Here is a 27,822-nt window from a genome sequence, read left to right as displayed (position 1 = left end):
AAACCACTTTGGAAAGCAGTGTGGTGATTCCTCAGAAAATGTGGAATGGAACCACCATTTGACCCAGCTATCCCACTCCTTGGTCTATAACCAAAGGATTAAGATCAGCATACTATAGTGACATAGCCACACTAATGTTTATAGCAGCTGAATTTACTAAACTGTTGTAACCAACCTAGATGCCCATCAATAGATGAATGAATAAAGAAACTGTGGTATATATACACAACATAATATTACTCAGCATTAAAAGAGAATAAAATTGTGGTATTTGCAAGTAAATGGATGGAGTTAGAGAATATTATTCTAAATGAAGTAAGCCAATCCCCAAAAACTAAAGGCCAAATGTTTTCTCTGATTAATGGATGCTGATCTATGGGGTGGGGAGGCATGGAAGAATAGAAGAACTTTGGATTGGACAAAGGTGAGGTTGGGAAGGGGTTATGGGGGTAGGAAAGGGGTGGAATTAGATGGACATCATTACCCTAGGTATACGTATGATTGTACAAATGATGTGTCTCTACATCATGTACAATCAGAGAATTGAAATGTTGTGCTCCATTTGTGTACAGTGAATTGAAATTCATTCTGCTGTCATGTACAACTAAGTAGAACAAATAAAAATAATCATAATTAGAGAAAAAACAAATATCATTGTAATTGTCCCTTCTCTTCTACCTGAAGGCAGGATTCAGGTCTTAATCATCTTAATATATTTCCCCCAGCACCAGTAGATAAAACACAGACAATAAATTTTTGCTGAACAACATGTACTCACAAAACTTTGATAGGATTTATTTCTGCAGTCAACATTTAAATATCCAAATGCAATTTAATCCATTAAATTCTTTTCAATTGAAATTGTACAACAAAAATATTTCAGTTTCAAAATTGGGTGGCTATTATAGTTTGATCTTAGGGATTCTCTAGTTTTTGTTTGTTTTTCATTTGTCAAACATTTATTGACTAACTGCAAATGTATTTCTATGGATTTTCTTGGTGCTAGTCAATTCAGTTCTTCAGATTGGACACACACAGCTCTAAAATCCCAGCCTTGAATATATGTCTTTGAAGTGTGCAACTCAAAAATATTAAAAATATATCCTATGACTTTATGTTAATATAAATTAAGATATTAATGATTTCATATTTCCATGCTGGCTGGTAATACTGAGCTTGTTCTTGCTCCACTGGCATAGATTCTGACCTGCCTGAAGTTTGTCAATCATCGTCACTACATTGTTTTCATTTTAACATTTCTAGGAAATAAAACCTATTATTTTATGTGTATTATTGATCCCTCTACATGTTGATTTTGTCTGCTCGAAATCTAAAAGTATAACAGTTCCCTTATTAAAAGTGAAAGATAAAATGCTACATTCATGAGGCATTTTTTATAAAAGTGCTTGGTTTTGGATGTGGAAGCCTACTGGCATAGTCCTCAGACAGCAAAATAGTGTAAGACTTGATTCCTTCTCCAAGCTAAGAGCATTCCAGATATGTAGGAAAGAACATTTTCATAACACGCTTCCAGCTTCCACACTCAAAATGTAGTCCATAAAAGTTAAAATATATTGCAGCATGTTCAGAAAATTGTTTAGACACACCCTACTGTGGTCCTACTCATGATAACAAGATGAGTCAAGTGTGTTGGAAAGATGGGCCTGATAAGCATAGAAAACAGACAGAAATCAGGACTGAGGCAGTTGGTCGTTTGGCATGGAAATTAGGGCATCCCAACAAATCTGAATGGAAAATTTGGGTTGGCCTGCAAAGTCAGAGTTGAGAGTGAGGTGAGGCAAGCCAGGAAGAATTTGGAAACCTAAATTACAAAGGAAAAGTGATAAGCAAATGAGACATTTTTTTTAAATGGCTTCCATCTCTTTTTTTAAAAAATGTTTATTCAGTTGTTGATAAACCGTTTTTTATTATTTTTTTTAAATTTATTTATACGTGATGCTGAGAATCAAACCCAGTGCCTCACACATGCCAGGCAAGTGAGCTACCACTGGGCCACAGCCCCAGCCCTCAATGAGACATTTTTAAAAGTTTGACTTTGTTGTGTAAACACAAAAATATCACAGGTTCTTACTGTTGAAATTTTAAACAATTTTTGATTTCATAAAAGTAGAGAATAGTGGTAATCACTAGAAGCTAGGGAGGGCCTGGGAGAGAGACCTGAAGAGAGGCTGCATAACTCAGGTACCAAAATCTGTTAAATAGGAAGAAACTAGTTCTAGTGTTCTATAGCACAGGTGGGAACTGTAGTCTACAAAATATCTAGAAGCGTTTAAAGTTTTCCAACACATAGAAATTATAGATGTTTGAGAAATAGAAATGCTATTACCCTGATTTGGTCACTATACATTTTATATATGTATTAAATTATACTTTAGCCCATAAATATGTACAAATATTATGCATCAATCTAAAATAATTAAAAGAAGAAATTACAGCAGCAGTGATCTAAATTGTGAATGATCAGAATATTCACAACAAGCAAACTGTAATCTTTTACAATGAAGCATTATTTTATTTAAATTATCATTTATTGAATTGTAGCTCAGGGGGATTAGATAATAATGTCACAAACTTATATTTTTTTTTTCTGAAAAGCCACATTAATTATCAATGCAGCCCTTTTAAAGAAAATAAAAGAAAGGGACAGAGAGAGGAGGAAATTGTGAAGTGATTTGAAAATGTTAAGATTCCCATCTAGATGAAGAAGACAACAGAATGGAGTCATCTTTCCTATGCTCCAAACCCATTTCAAATTGTTTGCTCTTACTGAATTACATCCTCTTCCCATGTCCTTACAAGAGCCACTTGTCTGATCCCTGCAGTAACGAGACCTTTATGACGAGTGCTGTTGCTGTCATAGATGTATTTTTAAATATCTGTTAAGATGTAAAATGCACTTAGGATATTATACATTCCTTACATAATTATTCCATTCCCCATTTTTGCACATATTAGTGATTTCAAATGTGGTAACTCTTTATAACATCAGTCATAAATCTTATTTCCGTTCACAATGTAAAAAAAGAAAACTAAACTTCCCAGATAGTCTGTAATGTTTTCCTGTGTAATTAACACCTCATTCACAGTTGTGTGTGCCAGTCAAGGCCCTGTCTCTTCTTCCTTGACATTTCCTTGATACCTCGTTCAAGCTAAGCTGATGCCTAAGAGCATGCAAAATATACACATGAAAACAGGGAAGTATTTTAAAGGAGCCAACTGTATTTATAAAACCTGGCAATTCAGAGAGACTACAAAGAAACGTGTTTTATCTTGTGGGTTTAGGGTCTGCATACCAACTTTTAAGTTGTTCTCCATTTGTGTACAATGAATCAAAATGCATTCTACTGTCATATATACCTAATTAGAATAAATAAACTAATTTTAAAAAATCTGATTACAGATTACCCTTGTCAGCCTCACCAAAACAAAAACAGGTCACAAAAGAACCAATAGTCTGCTATTTGCATTCTTTTATCTTTTTTTTTTTTTTTAATTACTAGAGATTGAACCCAGGGCCTTGCACATGCTAAGCACATGCTCTACCACTGAGTTATATCCCCAGCCCTGCATTCCTCACTTAGTAATGTCCCTGGAGGGTTAAGTGTTTATAAATCAAGTAATCAAGTGTCTAATTTAAGATACACATGCTCTCTTACTGCAAGTCATCCTGGAAGGATCAGGTTATTTTCACTGTTGAAAGTTTATAGATGTCATTTATTTAAATAGCCTTGTTTGGGTTGGCATTTTCTTGTCTGTTTGTTTTGTTTTTTTTTTTCTGAGAATAGTGGCCCTGGACATACCAAAGGCAGATGGATGAAGTCATTAGATCATTTAAAGACAATTGCTCCATTATGAGACTCTCCTAATTTTATTTTTGCAAGTTTTATTGAAATATAATATACATTCATTAAAATGTTTGCACTATAAGGGAACAACTTATTGCTTCCTCACAAAATGAACTTACTTGTATAACCAGCATAAGTTCAAGGAACAGAATATCAAGAAAACCCTCTGATGACTTCAGTCACTCCCTACCCCATTGTAACTTCTAATAGCATAGATTAGTTTTGCCTGTTTTTGATTCTTATATAAATTGATCAGCATTATGCTTGTAAGAAACATTCATACAGTTTATAGCATGTAGTTCAATTCTATTCATTTTAATTGTTACATATTATTCCATACTATGAATAAACCGCAGTTGATTGCTTTTTATTTCCCCTTTTAATGGGCATGTTGATTCTTATTTTATATATATTTTAAAATAGTCATATGCATGGTTAAGAGTTGATTACATTTTTAAAGATGCTAACTAGATGTTTTAGAAGATTTCCTTTAGATATTGTCAGATTGTTTTTATATAAAAAATGGAAAATTGAATAAAAAGTGGTAGACAGGGGGAAAACAAGAACTAAAAATCGTTCCCACCATGTACCAGACATTGTGGTAGGACTGGTGTTTATTTGTTTTAGCTGTGGTAAAAAACACACAGCAAAAAAATTTACAATTTTTATCATTTTTAACTCTACAGTTTCATAGTGTTAAGTATATTCACATTATTTTGAAGCAGATCTCCATAACTTTTTCATCTTGCAAAACTAAAACCCTATACCCATTAAACAATTCTCCTTTTCTCCTTCCTCCCACCTCCTGGTAACATCCATACTGCTTTGTATCTAAGAATTTAAATACTTTATATCTCTCACATAAATGCAGTCATAGCATTGTCTTGTTGTGACTGGCTTATTTTAGTGTAGTGTAGTTTAGTGTTGTTTTTTTCTGATAATAGTGGGATCCTCGGTGTCACTAAAGTCACTAAAGATTTAAAGTATTCAAGTTCTTAGATACCACCTCAGGGTTTCTCCATGTTGTAGCATGTGGCAGGATTTCCTTCTTTTTTAAGACTAATATTCCATGGTACGTTTGCACCATATTTGGCTTATCCATTCATCCATTGAAGGACAATTGAATTGGTTCCACCTCGTGACTGTTGAGAATAGTGCTGCTATGAACATGGATATGCAAATATTTCTTCTTGGTTGTACTTTCAATTCTTTTGAGTGTATACCTGGAAGATCATATGGTAGTTCTCTAATTATCTGACGATCTCTACAATATTTTCCATAGCAGCTGTACTATTTTACAATCCTACTAACAGTCCGTGTCCTTTTTGACACTTGTTATTTTCTGGATTTTTAGCAGTAACCATCCTAAAGGGAATGTGTGACTAGAATTTTATAAATGATCCCTTTTTTAATCCTTCAAGAAACCTGTGGCAAAATATAAAGTACCATTTAATAGCAATGCAGTCTTTGCACAGAAAAAGCAGGGATTCCAATCCAGGTGGTTCTGAACTTGACAATGAAAAATTTATTCTCGAAGTTTCACATATTCACAAAATTAATTGAGTTATTTTGAGCTGTGTTTACAAAATATAAGGTGCTCTATAGAATGTCCTGACTTTACGTGTAAAATAGGACATGTAGTTTTCTCAAACTGTGATCCCTAGAACAGCACTATCAGCATTACTGTGAACTTGTGAGAAATGCAGATTCTCAGATCATACCCCAGACCTACCAAATCAGAAACTCTGAGAGAAGAGAGAACAGTCTGCTCAACCAGGCCTCCAGGTGATCCTGATGCATGGTCAGGTTTGAGCACCACTGGGTTTAGATCATTAGGCAGATATCCTAATGGTGGTCTTTTTACTGTTGCCAAACTGGAAACTGACATGTTGAGCATGTTGGAGTTTCCAGGGTAACCTGATAGAGTGAACTGTGTTCTGTACTTTATACCTCAGTTTTCAGGAAAGTGTTGGGTTGGCCCAATTATAACAAAACTGGGAAAATAGCACTCCATATGTTAGAAGTTTTAGCCAGACTCCAATTTCGCAGAGTTGCTTCTCAACAAATGGCCACCCTCCCCAGGACAGTCTCTCTCGGCTCAGCAGGGATCTGGGTTATCTGCCAGGATTTGCATCCCTGCTGGCATCCAAGTTCCCACTTTTTGCCTCCCTTTAGAGTGGGTCTGCAGTAAGCCTGGGAAGAACAGAAATAGCAGGAGATAGCAGAAACAAATGTGGAAACAAATATCAACTATTCCTCCTGCCAGCATCCCAGGCTTCTACCTGTCCCACCATCAACAGCCCCTAGTCCCAGTTGTCCTGGACCAGTTCCCCAGAGACTTGTGAGGTACACAGCAAGGAGTCAAACATCACACTTCCCTCTGAAAAATGGAGGAATCTGATTTTAATCTAGAATGAGAACTGTGGTTTTACCTATGGTCTTTACATAATTATTAATAATAGAATATTTCAGGTTGTCTTGCTTAAATAATAAAATTCATCCTACCAAGAATCTGCTAACTCTTGGATAAGCTTTTGCCTTTCCTTAATGCTTTTGAATGAAAAGAGAGAGCTTTTGGAGGAGCAGAAGATTGTGCAGCTGCATTCAGTGCTGCTGGCGGGGAATAAGATAAGGGACCTAATTCCTGGGGCTTTTTAGGGAGAAGGATGGTAATGTCTAGGAGAGGCCTTGAACCATTATGATGATAGGAACTGTGGCCTCCATTAGTGCTTTCAAGCCTAGTTGTACTCCCAAGCATGCACCTATTTCTCTTCCATCGACCCCTGCTCTGTGCTGTCAGAGCGCCCTCAATAGGGCACTGAGACCTGTTTCTCAAGTTCCAAGGGCTTCCCTTACCTGGTTCTATGATATATTTAATGACAAAGCTAAGTGACTATGTTGCATTGTAAAACTCATCTTTAAAAATGGTTCAAATCTGCTTCAAGGGATTAGTATACTTCAGGCCTGGAAACTGGGTTTAAATTGAAAATACATGCTGGTTCAAGTTATCTGCACAAATATGATCCACTAACTTAACAACTCTCACAAATATTCTACCTGCTTGTCCACTCTTAGAAAGGATGTGTAAATGAACCCAGCCCTCTCTCTGCAGTCCTGGAGCATACACATCAGTACACTTGACAGTGGCAAGACTGACTTAATGATCATGTAAATCAGCAGAGAGATGCAAGGATTGGATGCCTGCCTTCCATACTAAATTGTGAATGCTTTTTGCTCCTCAACTTAACACATGACAATGTTGTTTTACAATATCTGACACTGAATTTGTCTTCAACATTAACTCTGTGGTAAAAATTGACCAATAGTCGGCCTCATTTTCCCCACTTCCTGCCCAAATCAATACACGTCTCCTCTGAAGAATGGGGAATGTAAACAGAACTTGATCCTATGGTTTTAACTTACCTCAATCTGATGTGTGCTTAAAGAAAGAACCAATCACTTACTTGGATGCCATTGATTTAGTTGTTTTTTTTTTTTTTTTTGTTTGTTTTTGTGCTCTTGTGAATTAATAAATTTACAGTCCTTCTATTTTCTAAGTAAACTTTTTATCATTGATTAGTCCTCAAAGGCTAATTGACTTATGTTTACTAAAAGACCCAATATATTGATTTTCAGAAAATGTAGACTGCAGGACTAGGAAATGGTGTACCTGTGAATAACTTGGATTAAATATAGAGAATATCAACCTGTATATTCATTCCAATTTTATAGTCCCCCAAAGAACTCTAATGTTTAGGTCTCTAAAATGAAAGAACACAGAGACACCACTTTTTATATTTATTTTAATTTTTTTAAAGTTAAATTCTGTTCTGTAGATGTTAGCTAGGATGATTTATAAAAATGGGTGCCTTTTTGAAATGAAGTCCTTGATGGCACGCCCTTAACTTACCTTCATCAACAGTGGGCATGTTTCTCATCCAATCACTGCAGAGCATTTGCTTGCTTACCTCTCAAAGTTTACTCTGCAGACCCAGCTGTTCTTTAAACTTCCTTTTTCATCCCAAGCTTAGGTGAAAACCAGAGAGATCAAGTAAGTTTGCCTCACACTTTTAGAGCAAGAAAATTAGAGAATAAAAAGGATCTTTCTGTGTTTATGATTTCAATTCTTTTTTAAAAAAAAAAAGTATTGAAATGATCAACCAAATGCAATTATGTTTTATCACTAAGACTTTTGTGTAAATATTCTACCAATAAGGTAATCAAATAGTTATTAATAACAATGAACTAGAATGAAGATATTCAGAAAACATGCTCAGAAATGCTTCTCATTCCAATTGTATACTTCTAAAACCTAAGCTTACTTTCTTTAAAAAAAAAGTTTAAGACAATAATTGTATAATAAGAAACTAGATGCTCTTAAATGATATTTGATCAGAGTTACTTAAGATGTTAACACAAACTTACCTGACTCTTGCAATTAGAATTTAGCTGGTTTTGAAGTGGGAGAGTTAACATTCAGTTACAATAATGAAGATTAATATGCAAGAATTATACATTTTAGTTCACTTATAAAACAGCTTAACCATCCAAAAGGAAGAAAAGAGCTAGCTAATGTGCTTTAGACAGAATATATAATTATGTTTAGCACAGTGCTTTTCAAACTTTAGTGAGCATAAGAATTACCTGAAGTAATTCTAAAACGTAGATTCATAGTTCCCATCCCCAGAAGCTTCTAACCAGTAAGTACAAGATAAAGCCCAAGAATAGGCATAAAGTAGGTGACCTACCTTAACCTTAGGTAACTCCTATAAAATTAGAATTCTGAGCCCTCTTTGAGAAGCAACAAATTAAGTTGACAGATGCATTTATTATTTCATCCTAAACTGCGAAATCATCAGATAAAATGCCAATCTTAAGTCATCTTTCAGAAAATTTACATTACTTGCTAGAGCATACTGCTAGACAGCAATTAAGGTATATTCATTTCAGGTACTTTATTTTTCATTGTGGTAATTATGAACTACCCCAGAGCTTTTATAATTCCCTGATGTTTAAGAATCATATGGACTTGGAATGTTTTTTTTTTAACTTTTGTTAATTTTTACTGTTTTCCTATTGTCATTTAATATGTTTTATATTACAGCAAAAGGAGATCACAGCATTTATTTGTTTTTCTTTGGTTTCAAGGGAAGAAGAGGAAAAACAGGACCACCTGGAAAACCAGGACCCCCAGGACCACCTGTGAGTAAACAATAGGAGGACTGTCCCCATCCTCCTGTCCCCATTCTGTCTGCCTTTTTACTTCCATATGTGACCTCAGTGCTAGTTTACTTCCCTGTAGAATAATTTACTTCTTTGTACTGTTCAGAATAATTGGTTTCGGCACTTGTAGGGGCAATTCATGCTCCCTATACCACCACCTTCATCACCACCCAAACTGGGAGACAAAGGCTGCTGGTAGCTCTCTGTATACCTCACCCCTTTGTTTATTACATGAGCAGTAACAAGTGAGCGTCCTCAACCGAACATCTCCAACAATCATCCAACAACTGAGCATCCCTAAGCCACATGTACAAACAGATGAATTCTGTTCTGAGTCTGCCTGAGCTCAATTTCAAATGCTTAATAACATTCAGGCTGGTTGTAAGATAGACAACTGGCATATCCACTCTTCTTGATACAAAATATATTGTCAGGGACTGGGGTTGTAGCTCAGTGGTAGAGCGGTTGACTAGCACATATGAAGAAGTGGGTTTGATCCTCAGCACCACATAAAAGTAAATAAAATAAAGGTATTGTGTCCATATACAACTAAAAAACTATACTTAAAAAAATGTGTTGTTAGAGAATGTCATAGAACATACTTTCTAAAAAGAGTTAACTTATCTCATTCCTTTACCCCAAAAATTCTGGAAAAAAGGATTCCATCTCTTGTGGTTTTAATAATTCTAACCTGCCAGAGTCTGGTCTGTGTCCAAGCTAATCCAGTGATGTGGATTCCGGGTCACTAATAATCCCTAAATTGCCAGATTCCCAGGGCACTTCCACATTTCATCTTACTTCATTGCCACACAGAAATTTACTCTGTGGATGGCTCTCTTTGAAACTCTCTGTTCTCTTGGCTTCATAACAATTATTTTTCTCTCCTAACTCTAGGGCTATCCCTTGGGTCTCCCTTGTTAACAACTTTCCTTCTGTCCCCATCAATATGTTGGATGAATTAATAAATCGCAATCATTTATTCCCATCCACATATCCCTCCAGTGTTCCAGGCCTACATCCTGTGGCTCAGTATCTCCATGTGGAAGTCTCCTAGGGGTAGTACAAAAGGAACATGTCCAAAATTCTCTTTAAAAATAATTCTAGATTTTTTTTCCTCTTTCACCCTCTATATATACAGTCCCTAAACCATGCCAATCCTATATCTCTATAGGGGATAGAGGGATATATAAAAATATATATATTTTGTAAATCCATCTTCTCCTCTCCATCCTCATGGCCACCTCCTTAAATGAGGCCTAGGCAACTTGTATCTATATTTTTGTGGCCATCTAACAACTGGTCTCTTTGCCTTTACCTTGTCTAAGTGGAGTAATATCTCTAAATCATGACTCCAACCATGTAGCTCAGGCTTTACAAATCCATGCTGACTTGAATCACTTAAAATTGCTTAATAGCTGAAAACTATTTGGCTTAAAATGTCTTAATAGCTTCTCGTTTCTTCAAGAAAGATGGATGCCATATCTCCTACCTGCCATTCTGGGCCCTTCATGGTTTGCCTTCTGTCTACCATTGCCCTCCTCCTCCATGTCCTTCCTCCCTTCCTAATTTGCAGTGTAATCTTGCCATGCTTTACAAATGTTCTCCACTATCTTCATAACTCAACCTCAGCATCAGTTCTCCTACATGGCCTTTGATGGGCTACCCTTCATTGTCCTCGAGCCATGAACCTTCTGCAGATACAGCACACTGCTTTGTAACTGTTATTTTCCTTATATGTCTGACCACTTCACTATAATTTCTTTTAAACCACTATTTTTGTCACTATCTACTAGCATAGTTTCTGGCCTATGGCATGTAATTATTGATTATTTATTTAATAAGTGAATAAACAAATGAATATAATTTTCAAATAGGAAAATGAAGGGATGGGGATGGAGCTTAGTAGTAGAGGGCTCATCTAGCATGTGCAAGGCCCTGTGTTCAATCCCTAGTGCCAGGAAAAAGAAAGGAACGAAGAAAGGAAGAAAGAGAGGGAGGGAAAAGACCAGACAAGACTAAGATAAGTGCCTTTTTTAAAGAACAGAACTTTACTTAGCTACTAGAGGACTCCACACCTAGCTCCTTAGGTATCTCTTAGGATGTCATCATGTGCCAGAAATGAACATAATGTGTGTCCACTCATTTATTTTCATTTCACTTCATTTATTCAAGTGGATTATACTCTCAGCAAGGCATTGTGTCACTTAATATGATATAAAAATAAGGGGGTATGACTTAGATATCCTAGAATTCAATCTTTAAAGTATCATCTGTTGATTTTTATTCCAATGTTTTTGGCAAAATAGAGAACGTATTATAAGATTTTGAATACTTGTTTTATCTTTCAACATAGAAAGCTGGTGAATGCTAACAGGCAAGATTAGACATTGGTGTCTTTTTTCCCAATGTATGATGCTCCTTTTAAGACAGGATAATTGCTGTCTCAGGGGAGGAATTTGAATGATGAAAGTCTTTATGACAAGCTTGCCAACTGTCTATGAGAAAAGAGGATTACACTGAATTCTGGAATGAGTTCTCAACTATTGATCTAATGAGTTCATTCAGGAATGTCAAAGATTAAGAAATATGTGCTGGGCCTGCTGGCACATGCCTGTGATTCTAGCTACCTGGGAGGCTGAGGTAGGAGGATGGCAAATTTGAGGCCAGCCTGGATAACTTAACAAGACCTTATCTCAAAATAAAATGAAAAGAACTAGGATGTAGCTTGCAGGTAGAACACTCTTGGGTTAGAACCCAAGTCTCACAAACAAGAGGGTATTGGGGGCATGGAAAGGGGAGGGTGGAGGCGGGGAAAGGAAGAGGAGTGCCTTTATGAAAGAATTCATAGTAATTCCACAGGGTTTTTTGGTTGTTGTTTGTTTGGTTGGTTGGTTTGGTTTGGTTTGGTTTTGCCAGCGTATTTGGGGGGAAGGAATTATTTCAAGTATTAAATTTAGAATTTAAATTCAGCTACGGATCTGATACAGAGTACTCATTAAATCCTGAATACATACTTTAAAAAATAAAAGTAGTTTATTAACATGTAATATAAGATACCCAGTTTGTTAAACTAAAGGCATAAGGAAAAAATCTATGCATAAAATTATATATATATATATGAATGAATGAAAAGCATTAGGCTTAACTCAGCTCATTTTCTGTTTGAGAATTGCAGTTTATGGAAACTCTCAGTCTTTCTGATTCTGGTATGATACCTCTGACTGACTGAAATGCCTTTTCTCTCATACAACAATCATCAAAGCTTCACCTTGGGATACAGTTATCATCAACTTTTGGATGTTTTAAATTGATGACGTGTATAATAGTATGCTGCAAAAAAGTCCCTTAGAGTACCCAGCCATACTTGCAGAGCTTAGTTGAGGACAGCTTGGAAAAGAAAAGTAAAATAATTGGCTTCCCACACTTTTCTGTGCCACCTTCACATTAATTTTTCTAAACATAATATACTTTATAAAGAGAACTGTTATTTCCCAAATGACTAGACGTGAAGAGAGTTCCTCAAAATGAGTCCTTTTGAAGTCATAATAATGAACATTTTAAGAAAATGAGCTCATACAAAAAAAAAAAACTGTTTCTAATTCACATTGTTCAACTGTTTCACAAACGTTTATTGAGGGCCCTACTGTGGGCTTAATACTCCCTTATCAGCTGGACTTGCAAAGCTAAGTAAGACATTGTCCTTGCCTCCTAGGAGATTCAAGTTTAGGAAGGGAATTCAGTGAAGTTAATTGTTAGGGTTGGTTTCCTATAGGAATTTATAACTGAAGTGTAAAGATTGAGGAGGATTGCCCAGAAAAGCAGATAGAAAGGGAGAAGGGATCAAGCTAGGTACTAGGTACTAGGTACTATTGGCAGCTAGGTACTGTTTTTGCAGGGACAAAAACAGAGTGCTGAGCCTCTGGCAAAGGAGGTGGGGAGCTATCCAGTGGAGGGAGAGCAGGAGGCCAGCAGTAGTGACGCCAAAGGCAGCCAGGGTCATGGAGAACTCTCCAAGTCAGGTGAACCCATGGAAAAGTATGAGGATTCTAAGCTGGAGAGCCCCAGGGCCAGATTGTATTGTTAGGTCACTCTAGAGGAACATTGGAATTGAACTGCAAAGAAAGTAAACAAGATTCTTGAAGCTATCATAGTATTTACTGTTTCTAAAGTATTAGCAGAGTATTTGTTATCTCTGTTTGCAAGTCCCTTGGAGGTATTTACATTGTATAGAGAGATATAGATTGTATACACAGAGGGGGAGGGGGAAGGGGAAATTTTTTAAGAGAAATCCCAGGCTGTTTGTGGACATTTTTAGATCAAATGTCATTTTCTATTTATTTGTCTTTTCCAACATTGTACCCTGTGTGACATGAGCCCCATCTCACAGTAGAAAGGAAGGCAATTAAGAGTACAAGAGAAGGGTTGTTAGGGGCTAAAATTCTAATTGGGACTGGAGATGGTTATGACTCACATGTGAGATCCCTAAAGCATGCATTAGAATTTCTTTTGCGAACATGAAATGTAAAATAATCTTAGTTTTATCTCTTTTATTAAACATTAATTAAAATATCCCTCAAATGAATGAATATTTTATATAATTTTAAAGTTATGCCTGAGCAGTTCATTTTTAGAAAAGTTGAGAGAAAAGTAGTCTAGTTGATGTGACTGTCTGAAAAGAGCCAAGGAATTGGAGTTATCTAGAGGCACAAATCCTTTGATAACAGCACATTTTGATCAATGTCCTCAAGAAGATGTTCTTCCCTTTGGGGATTTAGAGGTGTTCCCTAAATCAAAGGTAGTGTTGTTATTTAGGGGAGTGTCGATGAAGATTAAAAGACATGGAACTGAAAGGAAAAGTCTCTGATGGCCTGAAGCAACTCACATAATTAAAATGCTTTAACCAATTCTTCCACTTATGGTTCTTTGTACTGAAGCCAAATTTGTATTTTCTTACTTTCTTAAGAAATTTTTGTACCAAAAAGGCAAATTGCTTATAAAGAATAATTTCCTACAACTTTCTATTTATCTAATTGTGTGGTAGTGGTGGGGGGCAGTGTGGATAATGGGTGTGTCTGTGTGTGAAAGGACAACTTTTTCTCCCTGAAACACTATCTCCTAGAGAAGAAGCCAATTTCTAATAAGGGGATATTTATGAAAGTAAATCTATTGAACTAATGTTATTAAGTTGTCTTCATGAGTCAGTGTTTCATGAAAGTCATATATATTGCTCCAAATTAGCTCTCCATATTTAATAGCAATATTATCTTTAGGGAAAATTCGTCTTTAGGGAGGACTTTGTTGGAATTTACACACATGTAATCAGCATATAATAAAATTAATCAAAGTGCTTGTAACTGAGGAGCAACTAAACAGGTTATTTAACAGTATTGGCTATGAACCCTTATGTTGAACATAGTTTTTTTAAGTATTTTCCAACTTCCTGTTAAAAAGCAAAGCTGATCTCACAAAGGAAAAAGCTCCCACATTTTCCAAATATGCCATCTTATCCTAAACAAATATTCTGCATTGCTGAGTTTGTTTCCATGATCTATGGTGTTTTCTTAATTGTGATGGTCTCAACTACTATTCCTCACATTCTAGTAAAATTATTTTATAAAAAGCCTTCCAGTTCTCTCAGTAGCATATGCAATTGCATTGCTGAGTATCTTACTCTGTGTTCTGTTTTTACGGCTGACTGCCACAGACCAATTAGTTTATTAAAAGTAGACCTTTACTTAACTCACAGTTCTGGAGGCCCAAGAGTCCACGAGCATGACGCTGCCATCCAGGAGGCCATCTTGCTACAGCATAGCATGACTGAGGGCATCATGTGGTTGGACAGAGTTAGCTGCTAGCTCAAGCCTCTCTTCCTCCTCTAATAAAGCCACTAATTGAATGGTGGCCTCACCCTCATGACCTCACCTAATCCAAATTACTTTACAAAAGCCCACCTCCAAATGCCATGAAGATGAATTTCAGGGTTAAGTTTCCAGTGCCTGAAATTTGGGGGGGGGACACATTCAATCCATAACAGAGAGAAACCATTAAGTAGAGACATCTTAGATTAATAATACCATCAAATACATCAAGACTGAGAGCAGTTTTTCAGAGTCCCAAAGTATCAAAGTGCTGAATGACTCTTTAGGAGAATAAATAGTGCTAACTTTTGAGGAAACAAATGCAGAGGAAAGAGGGATGAACTAAACCAAAAGAGTTTATTAAAGAGCCAGCTCTGGTTAGATATGATACTTCCTATGTTTTATGGAGTCTCACAGATATCTTGAGAAGTAGAAGTTATCCTCTGTTATGGAATAAGTGATGCATCGAAACATCATGTAATTTGCCCAAGATCACACAAGTCTAAGAGAAGGAGCCAGAATTAAGTCCCAGGATTAATTAATTTAATTAATTTAATTAATTTAATTCCTAAAGTCACCTTCATCATGGTGGATCAGTGGTGTCAGAGATAAGTTTCTAGTTTGTGGTTTGACTAGGATTGGCCCACAAGCACCATACACAAAACATTGTTTGAATTTTTGCATGGCACTGTTCTACATCAGGACAGAGACAGTACAGGATGCTGGTGAGGAACCTAATCCAATCCCTCACTAGCTCATTCTAGACAATTCACCTGACATTTCCACATCTTCATTTGCTTCTCTCTAAATTTGAAATGATAGTACCTGCCCTGCCTAATTCTCACACAGTTCCTAGAAGGAGGAAATAACATGTATGTAAAAAAACTTTTCCTCTACATGTGAAATTCTCTCTAAATGTAACTTAGATCCATTACTAATTCTGAATGCCTATTCACATTGTAGGTAGAAGAGCTCCTCTTGAATCTATAATGGAAACAACACATTTTTTTTCTCTTTACTAATTTCCCAAAATACAATTAGCAAAAATTTGTCTATCAACACATTGCTTAAATCAGTGATTACTTTACCTATGGAATACTTATTCTAGATATGTAAAGCCACTCTTGAGATAGAAAAGTTATTCTCAAAAAGCACTAACATCTTAGGCCTAGGGACTCTGTGATTTTTTTTTTCTCTTCAGCTTTATAACCTCTTGCTTGCTTGTTTGTTTCCATGATCTATGGTGTTTTCTTAATTGTGATGGTCTCAACTACTATTCCTCACATTCTAGTAAAATTATTTTATAAAAAGCCTTCCAGTTCTCTCAGTAGCATATGCAATGGAAAATAGTGGCCTCATATTATGATGAGACTTGACAAGTCTTAAGACTTAGAATATTTTGTTTCAAGTATTCTGATTTTTAGTTTCTTTAGAAAAGAAGGGAAAGCAGCTGGAAATGAGGCGGAGCAGGAGGGAAAGCCAGAGAATTTAACTAATGAGCCATTAAAGGAAGTATGTATTAGCCCACCCATTTGACATTAACTTTACTTCTCATTCATCATCACTCTAAGGAACGTTTATTAAAGACCACATTAATTTTAAAATGTGTTATTATTTCTTTCTATTATAGGCAGGCCTTTTGATTTTTCTTTCTTTTTTTCTGGTATTGTTTTTGTGCATTGTTTCATTATTGCAGTATGAGAACTGAGCAGTAGGCTCAAATGTGTCACATTTCAGTGCATAGCAATTTAGGTTGAAAACAGAAAAGTCAAGAAATGTGTAACATAGGGCAGCAGCTCCCTCTACTGTTTCTACTTGGAAATTTCTAAGCAAAAACAATGATCTTGGGGGGATGTTGCAGATTATGTAAATTTTTCAGTGTTTGAAGCTTATTATAAATCAATACAATTTTCAAGATTTTGTTGCACTTTCTGTTTATCTTGTACCTTAAATATATGTACCGTATCATTTTTAATGTCAACAATACTTTCTTGAGATGAAAAATCTTTACTTAGGTCATGGACCTCTAAAATGGCTGTTACAAAACACCAACAAAACTCTGCAGCACTAATTTAGTAGGAACTTACTCCAGTTAAATCTATGCTTCTTTTCTAAAACACTGATCTGATTTAAAATATATAAAATCATGTTATTTCTACTTTAATTTTAACCTCATTTAAGTGGAACATCTTTTACCTTTAAAGCATGAATCATTACATAATCTAAAAAGGTATGATTACATAGCAGTTTACACACTTAAAATAATAAGTTTAGGATATAAAGTTGCATTCATTTACAAAAGTGAGTCCATCTGTGATTTTATACTTTCAGTTAACTGTGGTCAACCATGGTCCAAAAATATTAAATGGAAAGTTCCAGAAATAAGCAGTTCATGAGTTCTAAACTATATTGCATTTTGATTAGCATGATGAAATATCACATCATCCTATTCTGTCCTACCCAGAATGTGGATCACCTCTGGCCACTGAATTCACACTATACAACCTTTATCTTACTTGACAATGGCCCTAAAGTTCAAGAACAGTGATGTTTGCAATTGGGATATGCCAAAGAAAAGCTGAAGCTGTAAGTGAAAAGGGGGAAATTCTCAATAAAGAAAAAAAAAGGAAGCTGAGATTTCTGAGATCTATGACAAGAACAAATCTTCTCTTTGTGAAATTATGAAAAAGGAAAAAGAAATTGTTGCTAACTTTGCCATTATACTCCAGACTACAAAAATTATGACATGATGGAAGAGGCATTAAATTATAAAATTTGTGCCAGGCACAGTGATAGACACCTATAACCCAGCAACTTGTGAAGCTGAGGCAGGAGGATCACAAATGTGAGGTCAACCCCTGGAATGCAGCAAGACCCTACCTCAAAATGAAAAGGTCTGGTGATATGGCTCAGTAGTAGAGCTCCCCTGGGTTTAATCCCCAGTACCAAAAAAAAAAAGAAAAAGAAAAAAGACATATACAGATTGGTATTATCTATACCCTCTAGACATCTGCTGAAGGCTTTGAATGGATACAGGTGAGAGGGAATATGGTAATTAACAACTACTTATTGAACATCTACCAGATGTTAATCACATATCCTGCATGTGACCAAATGCATTTTGAGGTTCATCAGGTCTCCATGGATATCTAACTCATATTCTTAGCATTCTGTCTATAAGTCTTGATCTGATCAGGGTTTGTCATGCTTGCAGATTTCCCTTTTTTCTGTTATAAACAATGGATATATAGGGGTTTAGAAAGCCAAAGTAACAAACAAGCTACAGAAAAGTTCTCTACCTTTAATAACTTACATTCTACTATGAGGAGAGGGAAAGGCATAGCAGTGATTGCTAAGCAATTAAATAATAGACTATACAATTTCAGTTGACTGTGGGGCACTATAGAGGAGCAAACTCCTCTGATAAAGGAGGAGCATACTCCTCTGATTAAAACAAACGAACAAACAAACAAAAAACTCCAAATGATAAATATTTGGAAGGAAGAGAGTTATTGCTCTGGTCAAGAGACCCAAGGGAGGGCTTTCTAAGCAGGTGACAAGAATTGTCCAATCAGATCCAGACATGAAAAGGGCTTTAGGTGGGGAAAATCTTGATGCACTTACTAAGTTTAAAACAGCTAAGAGAACTGTAGTGCCAGAAAAAACTCTGAGAGTCAAGTGGCTTTATCACACAGGGTCTTATAAGAATAGGAGTGGGGGTGCAGGTAGCAATGAAAATAATCAACTGATCACATTTCCCTTTTGTACTTGTCAGATGTTGTTGTTTTTAATCTGAGGTGGTTAATTTTGGATTTTGATTTTTCATGTGATGAAATTACTATTCCTGCTGATACAAATCGAGTATCCTGAAGTAGTATCTTTTTTAGACCATAATTTTTTTATCTTTGAGTAGAACAGTGCTTTAGTCAGTTTTTCCACAGCTGTGACAATCTGACAAGAACAACTTTAGAGGAGGAAAAGTGTTTTTGGGGACTCAGTTTCAGAGGTGTCAGTCCATATATAGCAGGCTCCATTCCTTGAGGCTCAAGGTGAGGCAGAACATCATGGCAAAGAGTGTGGTGGAAGGAAGCAGCCCACATGATGATCAAGAAGCATAGAGACTCCACTCACTAGATACAAAATATAGACCCCAAAAGCATGCCCCAATAATGCACCTCCTCCAACTACACCCTACTCACCTTCAGTTACCACTCAGTTAATTCCATTCCTGATTGGGTTAAGACTTTCATAACCCAATCATTTCTTCTCTAAATCTTGCACTGTCTCACACATGAGTTTTGGGGGACACCTCATATCTCAACCTTAACAATAGGCAACAGACTTATTTGCTGAGAGAACATAAAAAACTGGCAAAGCTTTGGTTGTAGCCCATTCAATTTCAGTCTTATCTGAGTCCACTGGACATCATACTTTTCATTAAACATGGAGAATTCTGTCACATATCAGTCAGTTTTTTTCTTTGTCCCTGAAGCTAACCCTAAGGATTCCTTGCTGATAGGTCACATGCTGAGTCAGAGAAACAGTTGTAACAACGAAAATGCATGCCCACAAACATCATAGAACTAATGCACTTGGTACCCATTATGCATCGCTATCCGCAACTTGTATATTTTCCATCTCTAACTTTATTTACCCTGCACTGATAATTCAAGATACAAAATTACCATTTCTAGTATAAAGCAATGTCCTCTCCAAAACAAGTTAATAACCCAAAACACATTTTGGACTGCTGAATAAAGCAGATGACAAAAAAAAAATGTCTGACTGAAACATTTCTTATTAAAATATCCTGTATGTGACTGCATGCATTTCGAGGTTCATCAGGTCTCTGTCAAAATCCAATTCATATTCTTCGCACCCTGTCTAGAAGCCATGATGGTTTTGTCACGATTCTAGGTTTTCCTTTCAACAAAGAACCTGGCTCTTCTGTCTATTAAATGTCTAAAGGCCATGCGCTGTAATGATAATATCTTCAGAGAAAATGAACCAAATCATTTATTTGACTCAATGGGAACAGTAATTTCATTTCCTATTAAAAACAAGATGACATCCTCAGATTTAAAAATATAGACACACAAGACCTGTAAATGGAGACACGGCCAGTTAATTATTTTTATTGCCACTTGTCCCCCACTGGGGTCATGGGCCCAGACAAAACAGCTGTTGTCAACATTGCTAAAATTCCAGTGTCACCTTGTGTGACTACAGAATACATAGACATGCATGTGAGACAGCTGCGGGTATCAGGTTGAGATTTCAAAATCCAGCACTTGGGTTTGGTTTCCTAATTACTTCTCTTTCTCTCTCTCTCTGAACAGCAGCAATGGGACATTATTAACCACTTTCTGATTTCCCAAGTGTTTTATTAACTTTAGTTATACTCTGGCCACTGACTAGTTTTTCATGGAGAATCATGTTCTTGAAAACAACTTTAAAGACATCTGGACCAATTTATGTTATTATACCAATGATAGGGTAGAATATTTGAAATCCTTGATATATAGTTACCAAACTTGTAATTATCTGGGCTAGTGCATAAATTAAGCACAATTTCTTTGGTTTGGGTAAACACTAAGGTTTGAGAAATCAAAGGCCAACCAAATTTATTAGAGCACTTTATATTCAAAAAGGGAGGCTTATTTCCTAAATAAGTTTATAGTTTGTATTTGATGGTATACTTTCTAAAAATAACTCTACATAGTCATTTTATTGCTGTGTAGCTTTGTGAGGTAGGCAAGAAGACTTATCTATTTTACCAAGAAAACTCAGGGCCCCAGCAAATAAGGGGCTCTGGGAAGCCCCTATAGTCGGTTTTCTCTGTGCAATAGTAACTACCGTCTGGTATGGATGAAGAAAAGACTAAAAGAAATTATGTGACAAAAGGAGTAACAGTATTCACCATTGTCTTGGGGTCCCTCAATGTGGAAGGGAATGTGGTGGGAAATGAGGTCTGAACTGGCTTTTGGTGTGTCTGCAATGATTTTGTTAAATAGTGAATATATCTGAGGCAAATATGACAAATTGGTACTTTTAATAACATCAGATTGTGGGTTCATGAGATTTTATCACTATTTTCTATAACTTTTGGCATAGTATTCCAAATTAATTTTAAAAATGGGAAACCCATCCTGTGGGATTAGTAAAGGCTATGATCACTAATTATTTCTTTCTTCACTGGCTGATATCATCAGTGTTTTCTCTGTTGCCTGAAATTCTTTGTGGAAAGGGGCTAAGTGAAAACTAAAATCACTGAGTATTTTTTCCGGGCCTCTCCTGCATGCACTTCCTGTAACCATGGGTTCCATGGACCAAGAATTGGTCATTTTTAGATTAGATTTATCATGTAGTGCAACATACAAACCAGAGAGAAAACTTGATATTAGACATTTGAGTTGAAAGTGGAGACTACAATCACCCCAAAATAAGACCTGCAGATTTTTCATTTTGCTTTCTTCCAAAGGGATCCTGAATGTTCCCAGCTATTTGAATTTTGCACATCCTCTTGGCCTCTCTGTATAACTTGGCAGTGTGTGAGCCAGTGCCATCAGCCCGGTTATCTTAAGTCTCAGCAGTGTGCCTTGGAAATTACATTTTCTCTGCACAGGAAGCATTGTCATTCTACCAATACTTTTAAAAAGAGTGAATGTTATCTCTTAATTACAGTCAACAAACTGAAAGCTCTGATAGGTGGAGGCTGCCCATGGGGTCTTTGTAAGATGACTTTCTTCCTGATTTGGGTGGCATGTGGAGAGATTCCTGAGGCCAGACAAGGAGGTGGAGACACAGTGTAGTTCCCAAGGTATGGTTTTTGTTGGTGGTCATCTTTGGGGGACACCACTGGATACAAATAATTTGTTTCTCACATCCACATCCTTGCTAGCTTTCATGCCCCTGTGGTTTTTATCACCTTGCACTGGGTCATTGATGTTGCTTCTGTGGGTGGCAAGGCACTCTAAAGACTCCTGCTGCTCCTTATATTGCAGGAAGCTGACAAATAATATTTTCCGTTTATAGAACATACTGGGGAGAGATGAGTTTGAAACATTTTATGGATGAATAATCAGAATGGCAGCATTAGGGGAGGGATCATTCTTTTTTCTAACCATGGAAATCGGTCAAAAAGAATTCCATGTTATCAATAATGCAGTGGAGTTTAGACCAACTAGATCAATACCTGGGAAAACATGTGCCTTCAACAGTGATGTTTTTCTGCCTTGTAAAATAAAGGGTTAAACACACACGAGCTTCATAGCATAATTTGGAAAATCTGCTTTTATGAAATGGGTTAATTATACTCATTGAATGCATTCACTGTCACAGTCTCGTCCTCCCACTACTGTTCCGAAATGACAAGTGAAACCAGGGACTGTGCAATTTTGGAAAACAATCAGGTCACATATTGAGTATTTTGCTTATTCATACAACCATAAACTGCCTATGCTTGAGTTCCCTCAATTACACAGCTCAGTATGCAGGCTAGAAGCAGACAAGCCTAGCTCAAGTGAGCACTTTCCTGGAATACACAGAGGAATGAGTTTGAAAAATGTCCAAAGTGGCAGATGTGAAAAATTCTCATTCAAGATCCAGAAGCTGCCTTCGCTGCAATCCCTCACCTGTTAATCACACAGCTTCTGAACTTCTGAACCAGGGGTGCCGGCCATATCTTACACCAAGATCCTTAGCAGCTCTCCATCTTTCCAAGAATGGTGCAGGTACCACTGGGAGGTGGGAAAAAACTAGACACCTCCTTCTGTGAGAAGATCACAGATCACAGTACTGTTCAGAATTTCCAGGGATTCACCAAGAATGAGCACAGGCTGCTGCCTGTCAACCAAACTGCTATGGCCTTTTGTAGGGGAAATCTCCATAAGATATCCTTGATGAATGTTTAAACTATTATATTGTTGTCACTTAAATCCTCTGATTTCCACACTGCCGATAGACAGGTCTCTTTTCTACAACAGAATACGGTGGCTCTATTGTACTCTTATTAGAAGGATGTTCCATTTTCCCTATGTAACAACTTTCCCACAACTATTCACTGCAATTTCAGGCTCATAGGAGTTCCAGCCCATAAAAAATTGTCTTAGTTATATATTCCTATTTTCCCTTTTCTTCTACCATCTCATAAATTCTAAGACTCTTTGCCCCACATTTGGTTTGTTAAAACCTCAAGTCATTTTAAGATAATGATTAGCTTCTTGCTGACTTCTTTCCTTTCCTTTCACAGCTAATTTTGCTTGTTTTCTTCTCTTTCTCTCTCTCTAATGAAAATCCTCAGTGTTTATTTCTCTTTATGTCCATGTTATTCCTCTCTCTTAACCGTTACCTTCTCCCATTCTGGTTGCTTTCCTCTTCATCTCTTCTTGTCCTCCACATCTTTGAATATATATATATATATATATATATATATATATATATATATATATATATATGCCATGTCTCAGAGCTCCCTTTGCTTGGCCCTTATTGATTCTCTATCTCATTGAGAAATCCTGTGATATTTTACCTGCAATCTTTTATTCTCCTATCACCTGCTCAGTATCAGGCAATTTAAATGGAAGAGTTAAAAGATCAAGTGTATGGGTCAGGGTAGGGTCAGGCTAGCTCTTGTCAACTGGTTATATGACCTTGGATAAGATATTTAGCCTTTTACTATATATTAAATAAGGATAACACCTCCTTTTTTGGATTGTTGTAAGAGATAAATGCAATAATATGTGCATACATGCTAAGAGTTTAATGTGCCCCTCCAAAATTCAGGTAGAAAATATTAAGAGGTGGGGACTTTGAGAGGTGACTAATAAAAACTTCACTACAGCTTCATTTTCAATTAACTAGCCAAATTTTTAGATTGATCTAAATATGTTGGCCCTTATCTTACTAATAGGGTTAAGGCATTATTTGGAAAAAGCTTCCCATAGCATTTGGCTAGCTTGCTAGTTTGATTTTGTGCCTTCTGCCATGTAAGGATGTTGCCAGAAGGTCCTCACTATACCAGATGCCAGAGCCTCAATCTTGTACTCCCCAGTCTTCAGATCTGTGAGAGGATAAATCTCTCTGGTTTATTAATTACATAGTCTCAAGTATTCTGTTATAGCAACACAAACTAATGTAAGACAAGTTTTCACACAACTGTTACTCTAAAGGATAACTGTTATTTGCTAATATTGTTATCTGTACCCCACTTTATCATTTTTTGCCATTGTATTATTTTTTTGTCTTATTTTTTCCCAGGATTTATTCCCAGGCCCATCATTTTCAAGGAAAAAGGGTTGATACTTTTTTTTGATTCTTTCCTTAGCATCTGCTGGTACTTTCAGCTTTGTTTCTGTCCTTCCTGATTTTCTTTGTTCAAGACTTTATAAAGAAACTTCATCATTTAAGAATGTTGACTAAAATATGTGCAGACATATTCATCATCTGGAACCTGCTAGATCTAATTTTCTTTTTGTTAATCTTAATAGTATATTTAATATAACAGATACGAAACACTATTTAACATAGAATTAGTATAAAGTTATTAATGAGACAGTTTACATTCTGTTTTCTACAAATTCATTAAAATTGCCTGTGTATTTTACACTTACAACACATCTCAATTCAAACTGTCCATATTTCAAGCTTCTAGAGTCATGTGTGGTTAGGGACTACTTAATTGGCAGTACAGTTCCAACCACTCAAATTGTACGACAAAGATTTTCCTGTTTTGTTTTTCTTTCCATGTTTTTATTAGTGCATTATAGTTGTATATAATGGTAGGATTTGTTGTCATATATTTATACATGCACACAAAATAACAATATAATTTGGCCAACATCATTCCTCAGTATTTCCCCCTTTCCCTCCCAACCACCCCCACCTTCCTTTCCTCTACTTGCATGAGACACAGGTAGAGGGCCCCACCACCACCCTCCTGCCTTTTTTTTCCCTTCTTCCTTTCTAGCTTCTATATATGAGAGAAATATACAACCCTTGACCTTCTGAGTTTGGCCTGTATCTCTTAACATAATGGTCTCAGCTAATTTTCAATGTGAACAAAAACACTTGAAATTATCTATTTTAAAATGAGATAATTTCAGATTTCATGATTCTACATATTAGCCAGTGAATCAAATATGTCCTTGGTAATAAAATCAAATGAATGATCCTTTCTTTATGGAATTTTGGGTATAAACCATAGTTTGCAAGATATTAAGAGGAAAAAAGAGCCCTTTCTAGGAATCTTAAAATTTCACTCAATATGTAATACCTGGTCCATGTTTCCTAAGATGGCCATGGTAATCTCAAATATGAAACATCAAGATCTCTGTGTTGAAATGTAGATGTAATATAAACACTCAAATCTTCTGGTCTCAGAAGACATATTCAGAGTTTCTAGTGATTTTTTTTTGTAGAAGGGGAAGAATAGGTGTTGACATCTCCTCACTTACTAAAAGTTGCAGTAGAAGCATTCTCAGAAAAAATAATCCATAATGAAGTTACAACCATTTAATTTACAAAGTGAAATCCCAAGAGACACTGAAAAATTTCATTTAGAGCAAATACTAAGACCAAAAAAAAGGATCTTTTTTAAAAAAGGAAGAATTGATTTCTCAAATATTTTCTATCTAAAGAGCATTATTGATTTTTTTTTCCTCCCTTGGGATTACAGTGCAACTTTATGCCTTGTAATACTGGTCAAAATCTATCCATGAACTCTTTTCCAACTTAACTGGAACTCACTATAGCCTTGCTTTCAATTAACTAGCCATATTCTTAGATTAATTTAAATCTGTTGGTTTTGTCTTCTATAAATCTGGAAGCAGCAAGCCCTTTGCTCTGTGTAAAACCATTTATAACTAAAATCAAAACCAACAAGCAAGAAATTGGCTTTCCTCGCAGAATTTTTCTTGTAAGAGCAATGATTCCCTGAATTCAGCAAGCATTTGGTGCTGGGAGTGGAGTGGCGATATGGGAAACTTCTAAGTACCACAGCTTGTGTTATGATGGGTTTAGAAGGATTGAAACTCCTGCCTTCATGAGTTTTCATTCCAACTAGGACTGCAGACAGGCACACAAGCCACTATAATCAGTGTAAATGTGCTTTGCTAAGTTATATATAATGTGTTACGGATGAAAACTTATATGAAAAAAATTAATTTTGACATTTAGCTTTTCCAAGCTTTGTTGTTGCTTCATGTTGCCATCCCTGTATCCGAGTTTAGGCTTCATCATTTTTTAAAAAAAAATACCAATGGAAAAATAATTACTGACTGCTCTATTTTCTACTGCCCATTAGAACATTGGAAGTGTTTCTTGAAAGTGAGTCCAAATGAGTTTCCAATAACAGACTTTCTATCTGTTCTTAAAGCAAAGCTATTTTTTTTTTGCATAGTTTAAAGAGAGTTGATTATTACAACTTCATTCACAGAGGTTTTGGGTATTCCAGAGGTCATTACTGAAGTTAATTGGAAACCCACAGGGCCAAAAGCAGTTGTATATAACCTGAAAATATGTATTTGTGAATCATGGGAGAAACTCCTAATAGGAAATTGAAGAGCTATGGTGCATAGAGATAAGTGGCGTCCAGATGGCTCAAGGAGGCTCAGTCAGCAAAGTTATAAAGAACTAAAGGGAGCTTTTAGAGGAAAGGGAGAAAGGAAAATAGTTTTGGGATGAGGTTCAGTGAGTAAGCAGAGGAGTTGACTGAGGAGTTAGAGATCTTGATTCACATAGCTAGTGTGAGATGAGCCAAAAGACCCAAACCCTGATGTGAACATAGAGCCCATGACAAAGAATAGTCAGGGGGAAAAAGGCAAAAGTATGGATCTGTGAGTTAAGCATATGAGGTGCATTGGCTGAAAAGTGAGAATACAGGTAAGCCCAGGACTAAGTAAGTTTATTTTTTTAACAGAGGACTCTTTTCATCTTTTAAACTTTGGGAATATGCAGCCAATACTGTAACCCTTGAAGAGGATGATGGTACAAACAGTTCATCGTTTTGACACTATACATTTGATAACTCTGGTGGAAGACATCATGGTTTTCTGTTTTCTAGCTCCAGCAAGATTTTAGTCAAAAATTTCTTAAATGCTACTATAATGTACTTAAATGCTGAGAGTTTGTACTTCCCAAATTATATATACTTTTAATTTATTTCATCACATGAGATATGGTTTCTTTGCAGTAGAAAACAACCTCAGGATCTCTACCCATGCTAGGTTTATAGACCTCTCATATAATTACACATCAGTACAGTTGGGCTCTGACAAGTATGTCTCCCTTGAGTTCATTAACATTTTAAAGCTGCTCTATAGTTGTGTGCTCTTCATATTGACTCAAATGTCCTGTATTTCCCTGTTTTTGCTTTTTTTTTTTTTTTTTCTACTGTGACTAAAAGATCTAACCAGAAGAAATGTAGAGGAGGAAAAGTTTATTTGAGGGCTCAGGGTTTCAGAAGTCTTAGTCCATAGAAGGCCAGCTCCATTTCTCAGGGCTCAAGGTGAGGCAGAACATCATGGAAGAAGAGTGTGGCAGAGGGAAGCAGCTCAAATAATGATTAGAAACAGAGAGAGACACTCCACTCTCCAGATACAAAATATATACCCATGAACCACTTTCTCCAGCCACACCCACCTACTGACAGTTAATCACTCAGTTAATCCCCTCAGGGGGGTTAATTCACTGATTAGCTTAAGGTTCTAACCCTATAATTTCTCCTCTAAATCTTCTTGCATAGTCTCACATGTGAGCTTTTGGGGGACACCACATCTAAAACGTAACATTCCCAACCCAGTATAAATAGAGTAAAACAGAATTGCACAAAAGATAGAAATTATACAGCTATGATTTTTGTACAGCCTTGCTGTGGG

General features: G+C 36.3%; 1 protein-coding gene across 1 annotated transcript in view; it reads left to right on the top strand.

Moving 5' to 3' along the window:
- Positions 1–27,822, top strand: part of Col19a1 (collagen type XIX alpha 1 chain) — a 312,219-nt gene that overhangs the window by 174,939 nt on the left and 109,458 nt on the right. The window contains exon 15 of the mRNA XM_027928313.2: positions 9,015–9,068. Coding sequence (XP_027784114.2) covers positions 9,015–9,068 — 54 coding nt within the window. The remainder of the gene's footprint in view (positions 1–9,014; positions 9,069–27,822) is intronic.

The sequence above is a fragment of the Marmota flaviventris genome, chromosome 6, assembly GCF_047511675.1.
Source record: "Marmota flaviventris isolate mMarFla1 chromosome 6, mMarFla1.hap1, whole genome shotgun sequence".
Taxonomy (NCBI): domain Eukaryota; kingdom Metazoa; phylum Chordata; class Mammalia; order Rodentia; family Sciuridae; genus Marmota; species Marmota flaviventris.
The sequence above is the reverse complement of the archived record's forward strand: the minus strand, read 5'-3'. Positions and strand labels throughout refer to the sequence as shown.